General features: G+C 39.0%; 1 protein-coding gene across 1 annotated transcript in view; it reads right to left on the reverse strand.

Annotated features, from left to right (window-relative positions):
• LOC306878059 (NADH dehydrogenase [ubiquinone] 1 beta subcomplex subunit 9-like) overlaps window positions 1–16,618 on the reverse strand; it is an 87,388-nt gene that overhangs the window by 48,339 nt on the left and 22,431 nt on the right. Inside the window, exon 2 of the mRNA XM_079430155.1 lies at window positions 4,146–4,338. Coding sequence (XP_079286281.1) covers window positions 4,146–4,338 — 193 coding nt within the window. The remainder of the gene's footprint in view (window positions 1–4,145; window positions 4,339–16,618) is intronic.

The following is a 16,618-nucleotide window of genomic DNA, read 5'->3' on the forward strand; positions in this document are numbered from 1 at the left end:
CTCCCTCGCATATAGGCCTTCGATCACAAAACATGTCTTTAAAAATTTAAATCAATATATTGTTTTCTGTGAACGAGTAAGCTGAATGATTTTCACATAATTGTAGAATTGTAGAAGACTGATTACACAAAAGTCATATTCAGGACGATTTAGTGTGGCTTGTATGCCTTATTTCAGCTACATTTTTTTCCCCAAAACTTACTAACCACACATAATATTTTTTTTCTAACAAATGCAAACATGTACATCCACCTTGGTCACATATTATTGTAGCATAGTTTGTGCTGAATACAAAAAAAATACATGTTGGTCAATAGTATATTATAAGTAGCTGAAATAAGCACAAATATCAGGGCATGTCAACACATCTCAAGGGCCCCAAAATTACCTCAGACCCCAGAGGGTTAACCTGTGTTTGGATGGGTGTAGTCAAAGTCAGGTTCTCGGAGATGTTTACACCGAGGTACTTGAAGTTACTCACCCTCTCCACAGGGGTCCCACTGATCATAAGAGGAGTGTAGGGCTGCTGCTGTCTCTTCCTAAAGTCCATGATCAGCTCTTTAGTTTTGCTCACATTCAGAGAGAGACAGTTGTCCTGGCAGCATGATGTGAGTCTCTCTACCTCATCCAAGTATGCAGTCTCATCATTGTTGGAGATGAGGCCCAGAACCACAGTATCATCAGCGAATTTGACAATAGATGTGGAGCTGTGAGAAGACACGCAGTCATGCGTGTAGAGAGAGTAGAGCAGGGGACTCAGGACACAGCCCTGTGGGGCTCCTACGTTGAGGGTGATGGAGTTTGAGGTGAACTGGCCAACTTTCACCACTTGAGGTCTGCCGGTGAGGAAGTCTTGAATCCAGTCACAGAGTGAGGGGTTTAGGCCGAGGTCTGTGAGTTTAGAAGCCAGCTTGATGGGGATTATAGTGTTGAAAGCTGAGCTATAGTCAATGAATAGCAGCCTTACATAATTCCCATTGTTGCTGTCCAAGTGTGTGAGGGAAGAGTGGTGGACGTGAGAGATGGCATCGTCAGTGGATCTGTTTGGGCGATAGGCAAACTGAAGAGGGTCCAAAGTATCAGGGATGGAGGAGCAGATGTGGCTCTTTACAAGTCTCTCAAAAACCTTCATGACTATTGATGTGAGGGCAACTGGGCGATAGTCATTCAGGCAAGAGGGTTTATTGTTCTTTGGCACAGGGATAATGACAGATTTTGTAAATGCGGTGGGAACCACAGAGGTAGCAAGGGACTCATTAAAGATGGAAGTGAACAAACCAGCGAGCTGATCGGCGCAGGACACGGCCGGTTATCCCATCAGGTCCGGCTGCTTGCATAACGTTCACTTTCTTTAGCGCCCTCCGAACGTCATCCTCCGACACGGTGATTACAGTATCATCGCTGCTCTGCCTGCTGCTTCCTGATGCGCTGGTCAGCAGAGACGCGACGCCGCCGTTGCAATCGAAGCGGCCGAAGAAGGTGTTTAACTCGTCGGCCAGCAACAGATCTGCTCTCACCTCCACGGAAGATTCGTTTCCGAAGGCACAGATGGTCCTCAGTCCCTGCCACATCCGTCGAGAGTCATTGAGCTGGAAATGAGACTCCATTCTCTCTCTGTATCTGTGTTTAGCGGCTCTTACTGCGCGTCGGAGAGCATAGCACGATGCTTTGTACTCGCTCATATTCCCGGTCAGAAGAGCCTCATTGTAGTGTGTTAACCGCAGCACGGATTGTTCTGTCCACCCACGGTTTCTGGTTGGAGAATGTCCTTATAGTTATTGTTTCTGTAGCTTGCTCGGTTAGCGTGTTTACAAAGCTCAATGCTACATCCGTGAACTCGCTGACGTCAGAAGAATTCGCCCGGAACATGTCCCAGTCGACGTCATCAAGAGCTGCCTGCAGTATAGGCTCTGAGTGGGAGGACCAGCGCGTCAGTACTCTCTGCACCGGAGGATCCTGAACGAGCCTTTGTTTGTATTCCGGTGTTAGAAAAATGGCGGCATGGTCCGATTTGCCAAAAGCCGGTAGTGAGCGGGCTTTGTAGGCATTCTTGAACTGAGTGTAGCAATGATCCAGCGTCAGGATGTTTGTTAATGTAGCCGCTGAGCACATTGTGAAGTTTAGACAAAGCCAAGCCGGTGTCCGCCTGTGGTGGAATGTACACAGCAGTAACAATGATCGATGAAAACTCCCGGGGCAGCTAAAATGGGCGGCAAATAATGGAAAGATGTTCCAGATGAGGAGAGCAGGAACGTGACAGAATGGAGATATTCCTGGGATCACACCATTTCTTGTTAATCATGAAACACACTCCACCCCTGGATTTACCGGCCTCTGCTGTTCTGTCCGTCCGAAAAACAGAGAAGTTATCACTCGGCATAACAGCAGTGTCCGGGACCATGGACGAAAGCCACGTTTCTGACAAACAAAGGATGTTGCAGTCCCTTATGTCCCGTTGGAAACTAATCCTGGCTCTAAGATCGTCCATCTTATTTTCCAAGGATTGGACATTTGCGAGCAGAATGCTTGGGAGAGGAGGACTGTGAGCCCTTTTGTGGAGTCTATCTCGAATCCCAGCGCGTTTCCCGCGGTGTTTCTTGATCCGTTGCCTCGGGGGGGTTATTGTTCATCTCCGAGTTCCGAAGAATCTCCAGAGGCCATGAAGGATTCCTGGATAAAGTGTCCTGGAACAGGTTAGTGTAGCGGTTTCCAATGTCCAAAAGTGTTTCTATGTTGTAGGTGATCAGTGCCGACGTGGAATGTGTAAAAAGAGAAAGTAAAAGTAAGTAAAAAAGTAAGTTAAAACAAAATCTCAGCGGAGCGGCCTGAACGGCGTCCGAACACAGCGGCGCCATTTTCACTTTTTGTTTTTACCATTTGTTTTCAAATTACTGTTAATACATTATTCATTATCAATCATCATTTACAACGAATGTAATAAAATCAGAATCATTCTCCCTGAAATTGCTCAATTACACTACACTATTTCTTTCTCTGCTCTTAGTTTTACTTCTCCATGTCCCAGTGTCCCACTGTCCAAACATACAGCATTACAACAATTTTGCACCATTCGGAGCCAACTACCAAACTGGTTCAGTGTATCACAACATTGTACATATTTTGCGACAGAAAATTATAAAGTTATTAATTATGAAGGCACTATATTCCAAATAAAATGGTAATATTTTTCTCTAAAACCATCTAATTTTCTTTGATGCCTGTAGAAATCAAACATTCTATGGTATACATTTTCTTCTAACCATTAAATATTTTTTCAAATAAGTTTATTTTATAAATTGACAGATTTATATACTCGGAACTCATGCAAAACTAAAATAAGTAGATCCCTATCATTTAACTTTCAGTGAAAACTAACTCATCTTCACCCTCATCACATGGAAGACCTATTATTGGCCTTCCGTAAAATATTACTATATTTTCTTTCTGAAAATAAATAGTTTTGTTATTTATACATAAATACAACTATACTACAATAAGCACTTCAAATAAATATGTGAATTCATATTATTGATGCAACTATCTACAAAAATGCCAATGGGGAAATTCCTGCAATTCCACTGTGGTACAGCACTGCCATATGACAACATACCTATTTTTCCACAGTGGTACACCACAACAATATTTTTTTATTTACAGTAAAACTATGCTAGACAAAGTTAAATTGTGAATAAAAATATCTAATTGATTTAAATATGCTGCAAAAAAAATCCCCCTTGAAGAGAGATATTTAGAAATGAGGTTAATAGAGCAATTTTTGGAGCACTTCAACAGGTGTCTTACGTGTGATGGTGACAGTGGGAAAAAGATTTTCACATGACATTCAAATGTCATGTGATTTAAAAACAGCACATCTAGTCTATCTTAATAGCCCTTTTAATTCCCGTAGTGAAATATATAGGCTTTTTTTTTGTTTTGTTTTATTTTCAGAATAAGGAAATGAATAGAAATTAATTCTTGTCATATGGTAACTCCATTAGCTATTTAAGGCCTTAATTTTAGCTAAGTCCATTTAATGACTTTTAATGTTTTCAATGCTCTGTGGAAACCCTGGATAGATAGTCCTGTACGAAAACAGCAGCAAACTGCCAGAGACTACACAACATGTATTTTACTTTGTCACTTACTTTGTAGCACTCATATCTTTCATAGGATGTTCCTCCGGGTGACTCTGGGAACAAGTAGGGCTGTGGGTGCTGATTGGCCCAGAATTCCTCCTCACCTGCCTTCAGCATCATGGTGGCCTTCATCATGTCCTTCTCATGTTTGTTCTCATCAAAGCGTGCTCGCAGCAAACATGCATAGAAACGATATTTATCCCTGAAAGTGTAGAATAACTTTTTGTGAATGGTATGGTTAGGAATATTAAGACAAAAACCTATGTAACCACTAGGGGTGTAAGAAAATATCGATACACGTGAGTATCGCAATATTTTGTTTGGCGATACTGTATCGATTCTCCAAAACCGAATATCGATATCGGATTTTATTTTTTTAAATCATACAATATTCATGGCAGTTGTTTCGTTTTGAGTTCATATCCCGACCGCTAGTCCTCATCTCTGAACTTAAACAGTGACATGAAATACACTCCACTAATGTTAGCGTTAATATAGTTCGCTGCCAGTAATGGAAGATGAAAGAATTGTTCCAGTTCTCGTTTCGATGTACAAAGCCGAAGTGTGGCACCATTTGGGCTTTTGTGGTAATGTCCGCCCAGGGGCCGCGGCACGAGCGCAACCTCGGTTCTGCCACTTGCCGCGTCCCGCGTTGAAGAGCCTTTGCGCGGGGCGTGGCGGATGGTAGAGTCGCCGTGCAGCTGCAGCTTTCTCTCGTAATTCGGGGGCGTTTTGTGCAGTTGGGTGGTGCTCACGCCTCAGGCTCTGCAACTCTACACGGAGCATAATTACAAACTGAAAAACCTGTGAAATCCAAGTTGAAAAGTTCTGAGAATGCTTAACATCTGTATTTATTTGATTGTTTTACAATTGTTTTGTTTTCTTTAAGAATCCTGCACGCACTTTATTTTTCATTGATATTAAGCAGATTAAATTTTTTGTTCAGATAAAATGTTATGACATTGCATGTCACAATTGTAAACTTAAACTGTGAACCTTTAAAGTAGAGTCTATAAATATATATTTTTTATCTTTTTATAAAATACATTTTATTCATACATTTAACTAAAGAATCATGTAAGCCACATATGTCAGAGTCAAGGCCCGCGGGCCACATCCGGCCCGCGAGAAGGTTTTTTACGGCCCCTGGGATGATCTTGATTTATTATTAGAACCGGCCCGCAGACCGCAGCAAGCCGGCAGCCCGCAGATCTTTTACACGCACCAATACTACATTTCCCACAATGCAACGGTGACGCACCGAGCAGTAGGCTGCTTCATTTCAATATTTATTGGCACAGCAGTCGTCAGCATCACAGTAAAATTAACTTTCAGATACCCATCAAAAATGGCAAAACGGAAGGTGGACACTGAGAACCGGGGGTTTCAAACAAGGTGGGAGTCGGAGTATATGTTCACGGAGGTAGCTGGAAAACCTGTGTGTCTTCTGTGTGGAGAAAGTGTGGCGGTACTGAAAGAGTATAATCTGAGACGACATTATGAAACGAAACACGCGGACAAAAACAAGAATATGGACATGGAACAAAGGCTACAAAAGGCAGAGGAATTAAAACGAGGCCTCAAATCTCGACAGGCTCTGTTCAAAAAAGCCAAATCACAAGGCCAGGCTGCTGTCAAGGCCAGTTTTATTTTGGCAGAAGAGATCGCTAAATCAGCCCGGCCATTTACGGAGGGGGATTTCATCAAAAACTGCATGATTAAAGTTTGTGACGAAGTTTGCCCAGAAAAAAGGCAACTCTTTTTAAATGTGAGTCTGAGCAGAAACACCATTGCCGAGAGAGTAGACCAGTTGTCTATCAATCTAAAAGAGCAGCTTGTGAAAAAGGGAAAAGATTTCATTGCATATTCCTTGGCTGTGGATGAGAGCACCGACATTTCTGACATTGCCCAGTTGTCAATTTTCATCCGCGGAGTGGACTCCAGCCTAAGCGTGACAGAGGAGTTTTTGGCTTTACGTCCTATGCATGGCACAACTACGGGGCATGATTTGTATGAAGAGGTGTCAAGATGTGTAAATGAGATGGAGCTGCCTTGGGAAAAACTCGTGGGTTTGACAACCGACGGAGCACCTGCGATGTGTGGACACAGGAGCGGACTGGTGGCGAAGATACGGGAAAAGATGCAAGAGGAAAACGCGACAGGTGAGCTGACAGTTTATCATTGTATCATACACCAGGAAGCGTTGTGCGGTAAAGCCTTGAAAATGGAGCATGTAATGAGCATCATCACGCGCACAGTTAACTTTATCAGAGCCAAAGGTTTGAATCACCGCCAGTTCAAGGCATTTCTGACGGAGTTAGAAACGGAGCATGGTGATTTGCCTTATCACACAGAGGTGCGATGGCTAAGCCAGGGAAAGGTGCTTCAAAGATGTTTCGAGCTTCGTGAGGAGATTTGTCTGTTCTTGGACAGCAAAGGGAAAGACACAACACAACTCCGAGACGAAATGTTTCTGTGTGAAATGGCTTTTCTGTGTGACATTACGAGTCATCTGAATGCAATGAACTTGCAGCTGCAGGGTCGGGATCATGTCATCTCTGATATGTACAGTACAGTGAAGGCATTTAAAACCAAACTGACTCTGTGGGAGACGCAGATGCGGAAAGAAAATTTGAGCCACTTTCCCAGCTGCCAGACCATGAAAGAGAAGCACTCTACCAGTGCGTTCCCGAGCGCACAGTTGGCTGATAAAATAGGTATGCTTGCCGCTGACTTTCGACGCCGATTTGCTGACTTTGAAGCACAAAAAAGCAGGTTGGAACTGCTCGGTAACCCATTTGCTGTTGACGTGGAAAGCTCACCACCAAACCTCCAAATGGAGTTGATTGACCTCCAATGCAATGATGCACTGAGGGCAAAATATGCGGCAGTGGGTGCTGCGGAGTTCGCCCGTTTCCTCCCCGACACAATGCCCCAGCTGCGCATCCAGGCTGCTCAAACGTTGTCTATGTTTGGCAGCACATACCTGTGTGAACAACTGTTTTCTTTGATGAACCTGAACAAAACATCACACAGAAGTCGACTTACTGCTGAACACCTCCACTCAATTCTGAGGATTTCCTCAGCTCAGAGCCTTACCCCGAACATTGATGAACTTGTGGAAAAGATGGGACACCACCAAGTATCAACCTCAAACAAGTGAACATTACTGTGCAATCACATATTTAGAGTTTTTACTCAGTTCAAGTTTAAAAGTTAAAGTTTAATATTTGTTTTCACTGCATGTTACTTCTCCTTAAACAAAGTGTTGTTTTTGATTAATAGATTTTTGCACTTTATTTTATTGTATTTCAATCCAATTATATTTTAAAAATATTTCAGTTGAGTGGATGATAGAAAATTGCTATTATTGTTTTTTTCTTTGAAGTAAATTTAGCCCACTTTTGCTAAAATAGAAAATATAGGCTACTGATGGTGCCTTGAATACCGGTTTCTTTCATTTAATGTTCATGTTATGGGGATTTTTATATAAAGGAAATTTGTCTTTTGTGTCTGTTGAAAATTAAAGATTACTGACAGAGCCATAAGAAAATATTGCTTTATTTATCTGATCATATTGGAATATATTTGTTAGGTTTTCAGTAGGTTCAATTAGGTTCACTAGACTATATGCGTCATTTAAAAATTTTTCAATGAACATTCGAACAGTCCGGCCCTCGGCTTGTAGCTAAATTTTTTATTTGGCCCTCCGTCCATTTGACTTTGACACCCCTGATGTAAGCACTTGAATATGTCCCCATTTACTCGTACTGCACAAAAAGTGGTTCAATAATGTTGAATGTTATAGGGACTGATTATTGCAAATGCAGATCCCAGTCTGTTCTGCAGTGTGTTCTGGTTAAACTATTTATATTTTTATTTATCTTTTGCTAAGGTTTGCATATGGTGGTGTGTTCTTAATGACAGCTTTCCTAAAAATATATATATCCTATTCCTAAAATAAGAAATATCCCAATATAATCGCCTTGCTTACAGTATTGCAATGTATCACAATATATCGTATCACAACCCCTGTATCGTGATGCGTATCGTATCGCCAGACTCTTGGCAATACACAGCCCTAGTAACCACAAATAAAATCATGGATGACTCATTATCATGGTTACATAAATGAAACTATGGTTTTTATTAACAAAATATAGTATTGTAATGAAAAATATTAGATTCCACTGCCCTTTCTTGTATTATTTACTATTGCTTCCAAAATGCCATAGATATCCACGGGTTTTCATAATTTGGGTAAAAAGTAAAAACAAAATTAAATATATATATATATATATATATATATATATATATATGCACACACACACACACACGTGCATGTATACACGCGTGGTCAGAATTGTTGCTACCCTTGGTAAATATGATCAAAGATGATGACACAAAAATCTAGCCTTTCATTGAACTAAAACAATTGAAAATGGGGGAAAATCTCATTATGAAATACTGTAAATGTTTTTCTCAAATATACTTTGGACACAATTATTGGTACCCCTAGAAATTCGTATAAGTAAAACATCTCTGAAGTATATTCCAGTGTTTCCCCTACAATGTATTAAGCAGCGGGATCAGTAATATCACGACATTCACGTCATTCACTTACATACCTAAAAACACAAACATGGCGACCGGCGGCGCTGCTAATGCGATGGCTCTGAATCCACTTGTTGACAAGAAAGGAGGAAAGAGCCACAAATGGAAATTATTTTTGATTAGGCTAATGTCACGTTGCCATAAGGGACCGTTCACATTCACGTTCATATGCAAATAGTTCAAATGTGGGCGCGCGGAAAGCGACGCGGTACTCTCGTTTTGCGCTCCTCTGTTCATGGTTGCATAGCAACGACAGACGCCATGGGAGAGCGAGCAAGCGCTTGTGGAAAGTAGAAAGCGAACTGCGAAATTGGTACCGAAAACCGTGAATTTTCACTGGTATTGAAAATACCATTCATTTTTCAGATGGGTGAAATCCTGTGGCATACCAATCTCCAGTGTGAACTGTGAGCGTGACTTTTCCACACTGAATAGGGTGATTTTAATCAGATCCATTATTCATTCATTAAGACATATTGACGTGATTTCTGTATACCTACAGCTCCAGGCACACTGAAATCTCTTCATGCAGATACCTGGTACATACCTTTTTTCACAAAAAAATAACCCAACATCTGATCAATAAAAACTCACCTGATATGACACCCTACATGATATGAATGTTCTATGAAAAGCCCAGAAAAATTAAGTGCTCACAGATTGGGTGTGGCCCTTGCCATTAGGATAAAATCTTCAATAAATTGTAAATAATCTTTTTCTGGGTTGTGCAGTTTCATTTTTCCACTATCTATTTCTACCTTACAGCTGAAAATTAACACAATAGAAAAACATGAATAATCCTGTCCTAATCTTGTTTGTGACCAGTTCAAGGTACGTGCTGCAATAATAATGCCTTCTGTTGATGGTATGTCAAGTTTGTATGTCTCAAAATGTGCATTTCTATCCACAAAACTTGCCAGAAGTCATGGTTTAAGGGGTTATTGAAAAAAAAAAAAAATCTTCCGGGGGTGCATGCCCTCGGACCCCCCGCGAGCGGCTTGGTAACAACCTCCGGCACGTAACAGCACCGCTGCTGGAAAAATGTATTGGGGAAACACTGTATTCCCATTCATATTTACAATTTTGAGCACTCTAGGGAGATTATGAACATGAAATTATCCAGCCATGGCTTCTCGTTTCAGAGAAATATAAATAGGAGGGAAAACAGTCCAAATTCCCTATCACCCATCACAATGAGAAAAACCAAAGAATATACAGGTACATCTAAAAAAAAAATTGAATATCGTGAAAAAGGTCAATATTTTTTGTCACTCATTTCAGAAAGTGAAACCCATATATTATATAGATTCATTACACAGAGTGAAATATTTCAAGCCTTTATTTCTTGAAATTTTGATGATTATGGCTTACAGGATAATAAAAATCCAAAATTCAGTGTCTCAGAAAATTAGAATATTACATAAGATCATTAAAAAAAGGATATTTTAAACAGAAATGTTTTACTTTACATGTAATGAATCTAAAATATATGAAAGTTCCACTTTTTTAAATAAGTTACAAAAAAAAAAAACTTTCACGATATTCAAATTTTTGGAGATATTGTATTGATATTTGTATTTCTGATGGGCAGCAAAAGATAATTGAGCTTCGCAAATTAGTAAAGTGGCTTTAAGAAAAGAGCTAGAGCAGTGAAAATTCCCATTTCCACCATCAGGGCAATAATTAAGCATTTCCAATCAACAGAAAATGTTACAAAACTGCCTGGAAGAGGACATGCATCTATATCATCCTAATGCAGGCCAGAAAACCTTTAAAAAAAAATTAAAAATTGTCAAACAGCCCCTACATCACCACGTTGTCCGGGAGGGTTTCAAGAAAAATTATCCTGGCTCATCAAAAACAATCTCCAGCATATTCGGTTATCAGACACGACTGGAACTTCAAACGGGACTGGCTTCTATGGTCAGATGAAACTGAAAAAAATTATTTTTTGCAGCAAAAGACTCAAGATGGGTTTGGTGCACACAGGGATAAAAAAAAGTACCCTGTGTGTACAATGAAATATACTGCTGTATCTTTAATGTTGTGGGCCTATATTTCTGCTGGAGGTCCTGGACATCTTGTTTAGACACATGGCATCATGATTCTATCAAATTCCAACAGATAAACAATCAAAAAGTGACTGACTCTGTTAAAAATCTTATAATGGGCCATCTCTGATCTCTTGTCAGGTGTTTTCTAACATCATCAGGCATTATAGGAAAAAAAATTTGAGCTGTTAAACTGGCAAATGGAGGTTTCAAAAAGTATTGAATAAAAGGGTTCCGTTAATTGTGGCCAATGTGTATTAGAGAAAAAATGTTTATTTCATAATGATATTCACCCCCCCCCCCCCTTTTTTTAAAGTCTTATTCTCCAATAAAAGGTTAGATTTTTGCGAATTTTATAAATAAAAGATCAAAAGGATTAACAATGCAGATTAATTTTTACAGCCGCCTTTGATCATATTTACCAAGAGTACCAACAATTTTGACCACGTGTGTATGTATGTGTGTAAATATACCACATTGACACGAATATAGGACTGTGTCTTTTTCTTGTAAATGCATGTGAAAAAACGTGGTCAGCTTATATTCAGGGTCTAGACTTTGACATGTCAATAATACACCCAACAACAATAGGTGGTGCCAAATACGCGTAAAACGTGTGTGCCATGAAATATGTAATGTAATGTGTGTTGTAAAGATCGTGAGTGAAAGAAGAAAAAGAAAAGCTTACAGCGGCATGAGTCGTGACTGTCATGTTAGCCTGATGGGACCAAACTTCCTCTGTAAGTGATTTTAAAACGTAAGCCAGTAGCCAGATTTGAAGACTACAATAAGATTTCACTTCTACTGTTAATAAAGTGTTGGTAGGTTAGCCTACTATGAGACGGATAGCCTAAATGTTTTATAATTCAGATGGGCTACCTGTTATTTTTATGGTATCAAAAAGTGTATATTTTTGTTTGTACATTTTACCAGTATTTACCATACTTTTAAAACAAAAATTGGAAAAATATGCAATATGAAAATATCCTTTTCCAAAAGGTACATCTGGAAATAAGGGGGGTCGTCTTATATTTGGGTCAATATGGTATACATTTTTAAATATTTATGTTTATAAATTTATATATACATATATTCTCATATTTTATTATATATAAAAATGGTGCTGGTCATAAAATTAGAATATCATGAAAAAGTTGATTTATTTCAGTAATACCATTCAAAAAGTGAAGCTTGTATATTAGATTCATTCATTACACACAGACTGATATATTTCAAATGTTTATTTCCTTTAATTTTGATGATTATAACTGACAACTAATGATAGTCCCAAATTCAGTATCTCAGAAAATTAGAATATTTTGAAAATGTTCAATATTGAAGACCACTGGTGCCACACTCTAATCAGCTAATTAACTCAAAACACCTCCAAAAGCCTTTAAATGGTCTCTCAGTCTAGTTCTGTAGGCTACACAATCATGGGGAAGACTGCTGACTTGACAGTTGTCCAAAAGACGACCATTGACACCTTGCACAAGGAGGACAAGACACAAAAGGTCATTGCTAAAGAGGCCGGCTGTTCACAGAGCTCTGTGTCCAAGCACATTAATAGAGAGGCGAAGGGAAGGACAAGATGTGGTAGAAAAAAAAGTGTTCAAGCAATGGGGATAACCGCACCGAGGATTGTGAAACAAAACCCATTCAAAAATGTGGGGGAGATTCACAAAGCGTGGACTGCAGCTGGAGTGCTTCAAGAACCACCACGCACAGACGTATGCAAGACATGGGTTTCAGCTGTAGCATTCCTTGTGTCAAGCCACTCTTGAACAAGAGACAGCGTCATAAGCGTCTTGCCTGGGCTAAAGACAAAAAGGACTGGACTGCTGCTGAGTGATCCAAAGTTATGTTCTCTGATGAAAGTAAATTTTGCATTTCCTTTGGAAATCAAGGTCCCAGAGTCTGGAGGAAGAGAGGAGAGGCACATAATCCACGTTGCTTGAGGTCCAGTATAAAGTTTCCACAGTCATTGATGGTTTGGGGTGCCATGTCATCTGCTGGTGTTGGTCCATTGTGTTTTCTGAGGTCCAAGGTCAACGCAGCCGTCTACCAGGAAGTTTTAGAGCACTTCCTGCTGCTGACCTACTTTATGGAGATGCAGATTTCATTTTCCAACAGGACTTGGCACCTGCACACACTGCCAAAGATACCAGTACCTGGTTACCAGTATCTGTGGCCTTCTTCAGGGCAAAAAAATGCTGTTAAATTTGCCCTGAAGAAGGCCACAGAGGCTGAAACATGTTGGCATGTTTTTAATGGATAGCCAAGTTTAAAAGGCTTTTTAAACTTATATTGTTATATAGTGCCTCAGAACTACTGTTTATTTGGGAAACATTTTGGATCTCCAAGCTGAAGAGCACCAGAGGAATACATCTCTCAACACCCAAGCAGCACTCCTAGTAACTCGTTTGTGGATTCATGACTTAATGTTCCATAAAACGTCTGCGTATATACGTGAAATAAGAATAAAAATCCATGTTCAAATTTACCACAGCGTATCTTGAATAAAATAAATGAACAAACAATGCGGTTTAATACAAAATAAATATTTATTTAAATAATGCTGACACAGTAACACAATAAAAATAAATAATGTCAAACCCTGACAACTCAGACATTTATTAACATAAATCAATGGGAGACAACAATGTAAAACCGAAAAATAAATAAATAAAAGTGTCCAGCAACATTGTCATTAACTTTAACTGAAGGAAATTTAACTTCACTGGATAACCATTTTTAACAAGTTAACATCTGTATTTGAATTATCCATTCCCCAAAAATAATCAACAGAGTTTATTTTTTCATTTCTGCAAGCTTCTCGTCAATCTGTTTTCCAATTTTCTGCAGAGATGCTTTCTTTTCTTTTGCAGTTCGGCGGAAACTGTTGGATTTGGTGATAAAGGTGAGATTGCTTGAAGATTCTGCCTTTTCAGCATATTCATCTGCTGATTTCTCAAGAGCACAAATGTCTGCCTCCATTCTAGCCCTCTTCTTTTTCAAATCCTCTAGATCAGGGGTTCTCAAAGTCTACATTTAAAGGTCCAAATCTGAATTTTCATCAGTGTCAAAGGTCCGAAACAATTGGTTATTACAAAACGTGTTTTTAATAAACATACATAACATATAACAAATAAACACTCATTTAAAAAAAAAAAAGGTTCCCTTTGCATTCAAAATACTTTAATAACAAGTGCAAAAGTGGCAAAACAATTAAGTGTCAGCAGTAGAAGTCGACCTATAATGTTTTTTCTCTGGCCAATGGCGATATTTAGAAATCAGGGCAGCCTATGGCCGATATATGATGCTGATTTTTTTGGGCCGATTTTCTCTTTTTTTCCCTTTATATCAAAAGAGAGTTTGCGTAAATGGTTATTGCAGGGCATAAGATAGTAATAGTAGTAGCCTAATTCATAGTAATAATACATGGCTCAAAACTTAAGCACCTTCTCAAAACAGTTCTGAAGCATGCTTTTTTGTTTATGTTTGCTGACAGACAGTGTTTCCCGCAGACTAGCAAATGCAAGTTGATTCTCTGCCAGCAGGAGGCGCTGTTGGAGCGTGATATATAGCTGTTTCCCCGGTAACGACTGTAATCAAATAAGCGCTACTTTATCAGCCATTACAGGAAAGACCAAATGAAAATTGACATCAAAGCTTTTCTGAAGAAAACGGACGGTTCTTTTAAAAGATACATTCATATAAAAACACCCGCGCAGCATTTTATTTTTGAAACGCGCAGTGCTCAGTTTATTCAACGAAGTATAAGCCTTTTGGAAAATCTATTTGTAGCGGTCAGTTTTGATATTGTGACAAGCCGCCACAAATAAATGTATACACTGGGCACTGCTATAAGACAAATTGCCATAATATAAGTGATAGCAAAACAAAACAAAAAAAAATAAAATATTAGCGGTGAAATGTCACCCGATTACGTCAAACGTCATACGCTCACTGGATGTCATGATGACAACAAATGTCATGAAGGAAACGTTTCAATATCTCGCCTGCAATTTCGGACCTTCTCCAAAAGACATAAAAAAATAAGAATAAATAAACAAATGATTTACAAGTTTAACGTGTGTTTATCAAAAGTAGGAAATATAATTAGTGTTCTTGAAATATGAAATAGAAGCGGGTCCGGATTGAATTCCCTCCGGGTCCGGATCCGGACCGGAGTCCGGACTTTGAGAAGCACTGCTCTAGATCATCTGTGAGGGCCTTCCTCTTCAAGTCAACAGCTTGCTGTTCTTTCTTTTTCTTCTCCTCTTCCAAGTAGCCATGGTATTTCTGCCTGGCTCCTGCAGCCGAAAGAAGCAGCTCTTTTGTGATTTCTACCTTGGTTATGCCCCCTACAGATCTGACATGGTCAACAATGAGCCTCTGAGCCACCAGAGACCTCTCCCTCTGATTCTCAACGATTAACTGTTTGTTGATGGAAAAGCCTCTTTCCACACTGGCCTGTCCATGTGACAAGACAAGCAGAATTTTCACAACATCCCACACTTTGGAAAATGATGGTTTTGTCCCCATTGTCTCATGCAACAGGGTGTCCACTCGAGTGTTTTTCGGGTAAAATTCCCTGAATTTAGCCTGAAGAGCAGCCAAATCACAAAACTCCCTAAATTCTCGAAGGATGTCATCACACATAGCCTCATTTACATGTTTAGCTCCTACAAGTATGTGCAGCATTCTTCTCATTTGACTTGCGCACAGTTCTTTACATTCAGCCATACGTCTCGGGTCAAGGCACTGCATGCTTCTCACTAATGTGTGATGCGCTGGAGCCTTTTTCAGCAACTTCTCAAGGAGTGCAATCAAGAGTTTCTTGCAGTCCATCCTAATCTCTAGTCTCTGCCTTTCAGAAATGTTTTTGGAAGACTTGAGTTGGTTGAGAGTGACTTGTGCTGCAAATGCAATATCAACCTGAGAACTATCCTTGTGCAGACTGCTGTCCTGAAAAGGGACCTGGAGGAGCTTTAGTGTAGATGTGGCCTCTTGCAAGTGCTTTTCTTTCCGAAATCTTCCCATGAGGCCTGCAAAAAAAGTTTTTTTTAAAATTAGGGGTTTTATTATGCAGTTTGATCACTTAATTTGCAAATTTACAATCAAATTAAATGTTCTAAATGATCTTTTGAGCTAAACACTTTCATTTTGTAAACATTTAAATATCAATTAATTTATTGGACTTCAAGAAGGAACATTACAATAACTGTGTAACACTAGACAAATGAAATATAGTCTAAACAATTACTTTAAATAATCATATTTATATATATTTATATATATATATATATATATATATATATATATATATATATATATATATATATATATATATATATATATATATATATATATATATATATATATAAAAATTTTAATCTCTATGACAGAGTATCTAAAGTAATTTCTGCTGTTATAAGGGGAAAAGTACCAAAAAAATAACACTTTGCCAGTAGGTGTCGCTCAATTTAAAAAAAAATTTTAACTTCTCTAGAATTTGCGTTTAATTCATTCCATTGCCGCATGTCTCGCATTTCGAAACACAAAAACGCGCTATTCTTTTTTTAACCTACTTAAACTTATGCAATATCTTGCTCTAGATAAGTTGCAAAATGAAAAAAAATGACAGAAAAAAATGTAATTTAATATATTTGCATGCATTTCTAATTACTGCAATGTGTACAATAAAACATTAGCAAATCACACAATCCATGTTTATCCTTACCTTTAATCAGTTTGTACATGTCATCAGAAAGGAAAGGCAGCATGGGCTGGTCTGACTGATACATGGTGAGG

This window comes from Barbus barbus, assembly GCF_936440315.1.
Source record: "Barbus barbus genome assembly, chromosome: 12".
In the NCBI taxonomy this organism is placed as follows: domain Eukaryota; kingdom Metazoa; phylum Chordata; class Actinopteri; order Cypriniformes; family Cyprinidae; genus Barbus; species Barbus barbus.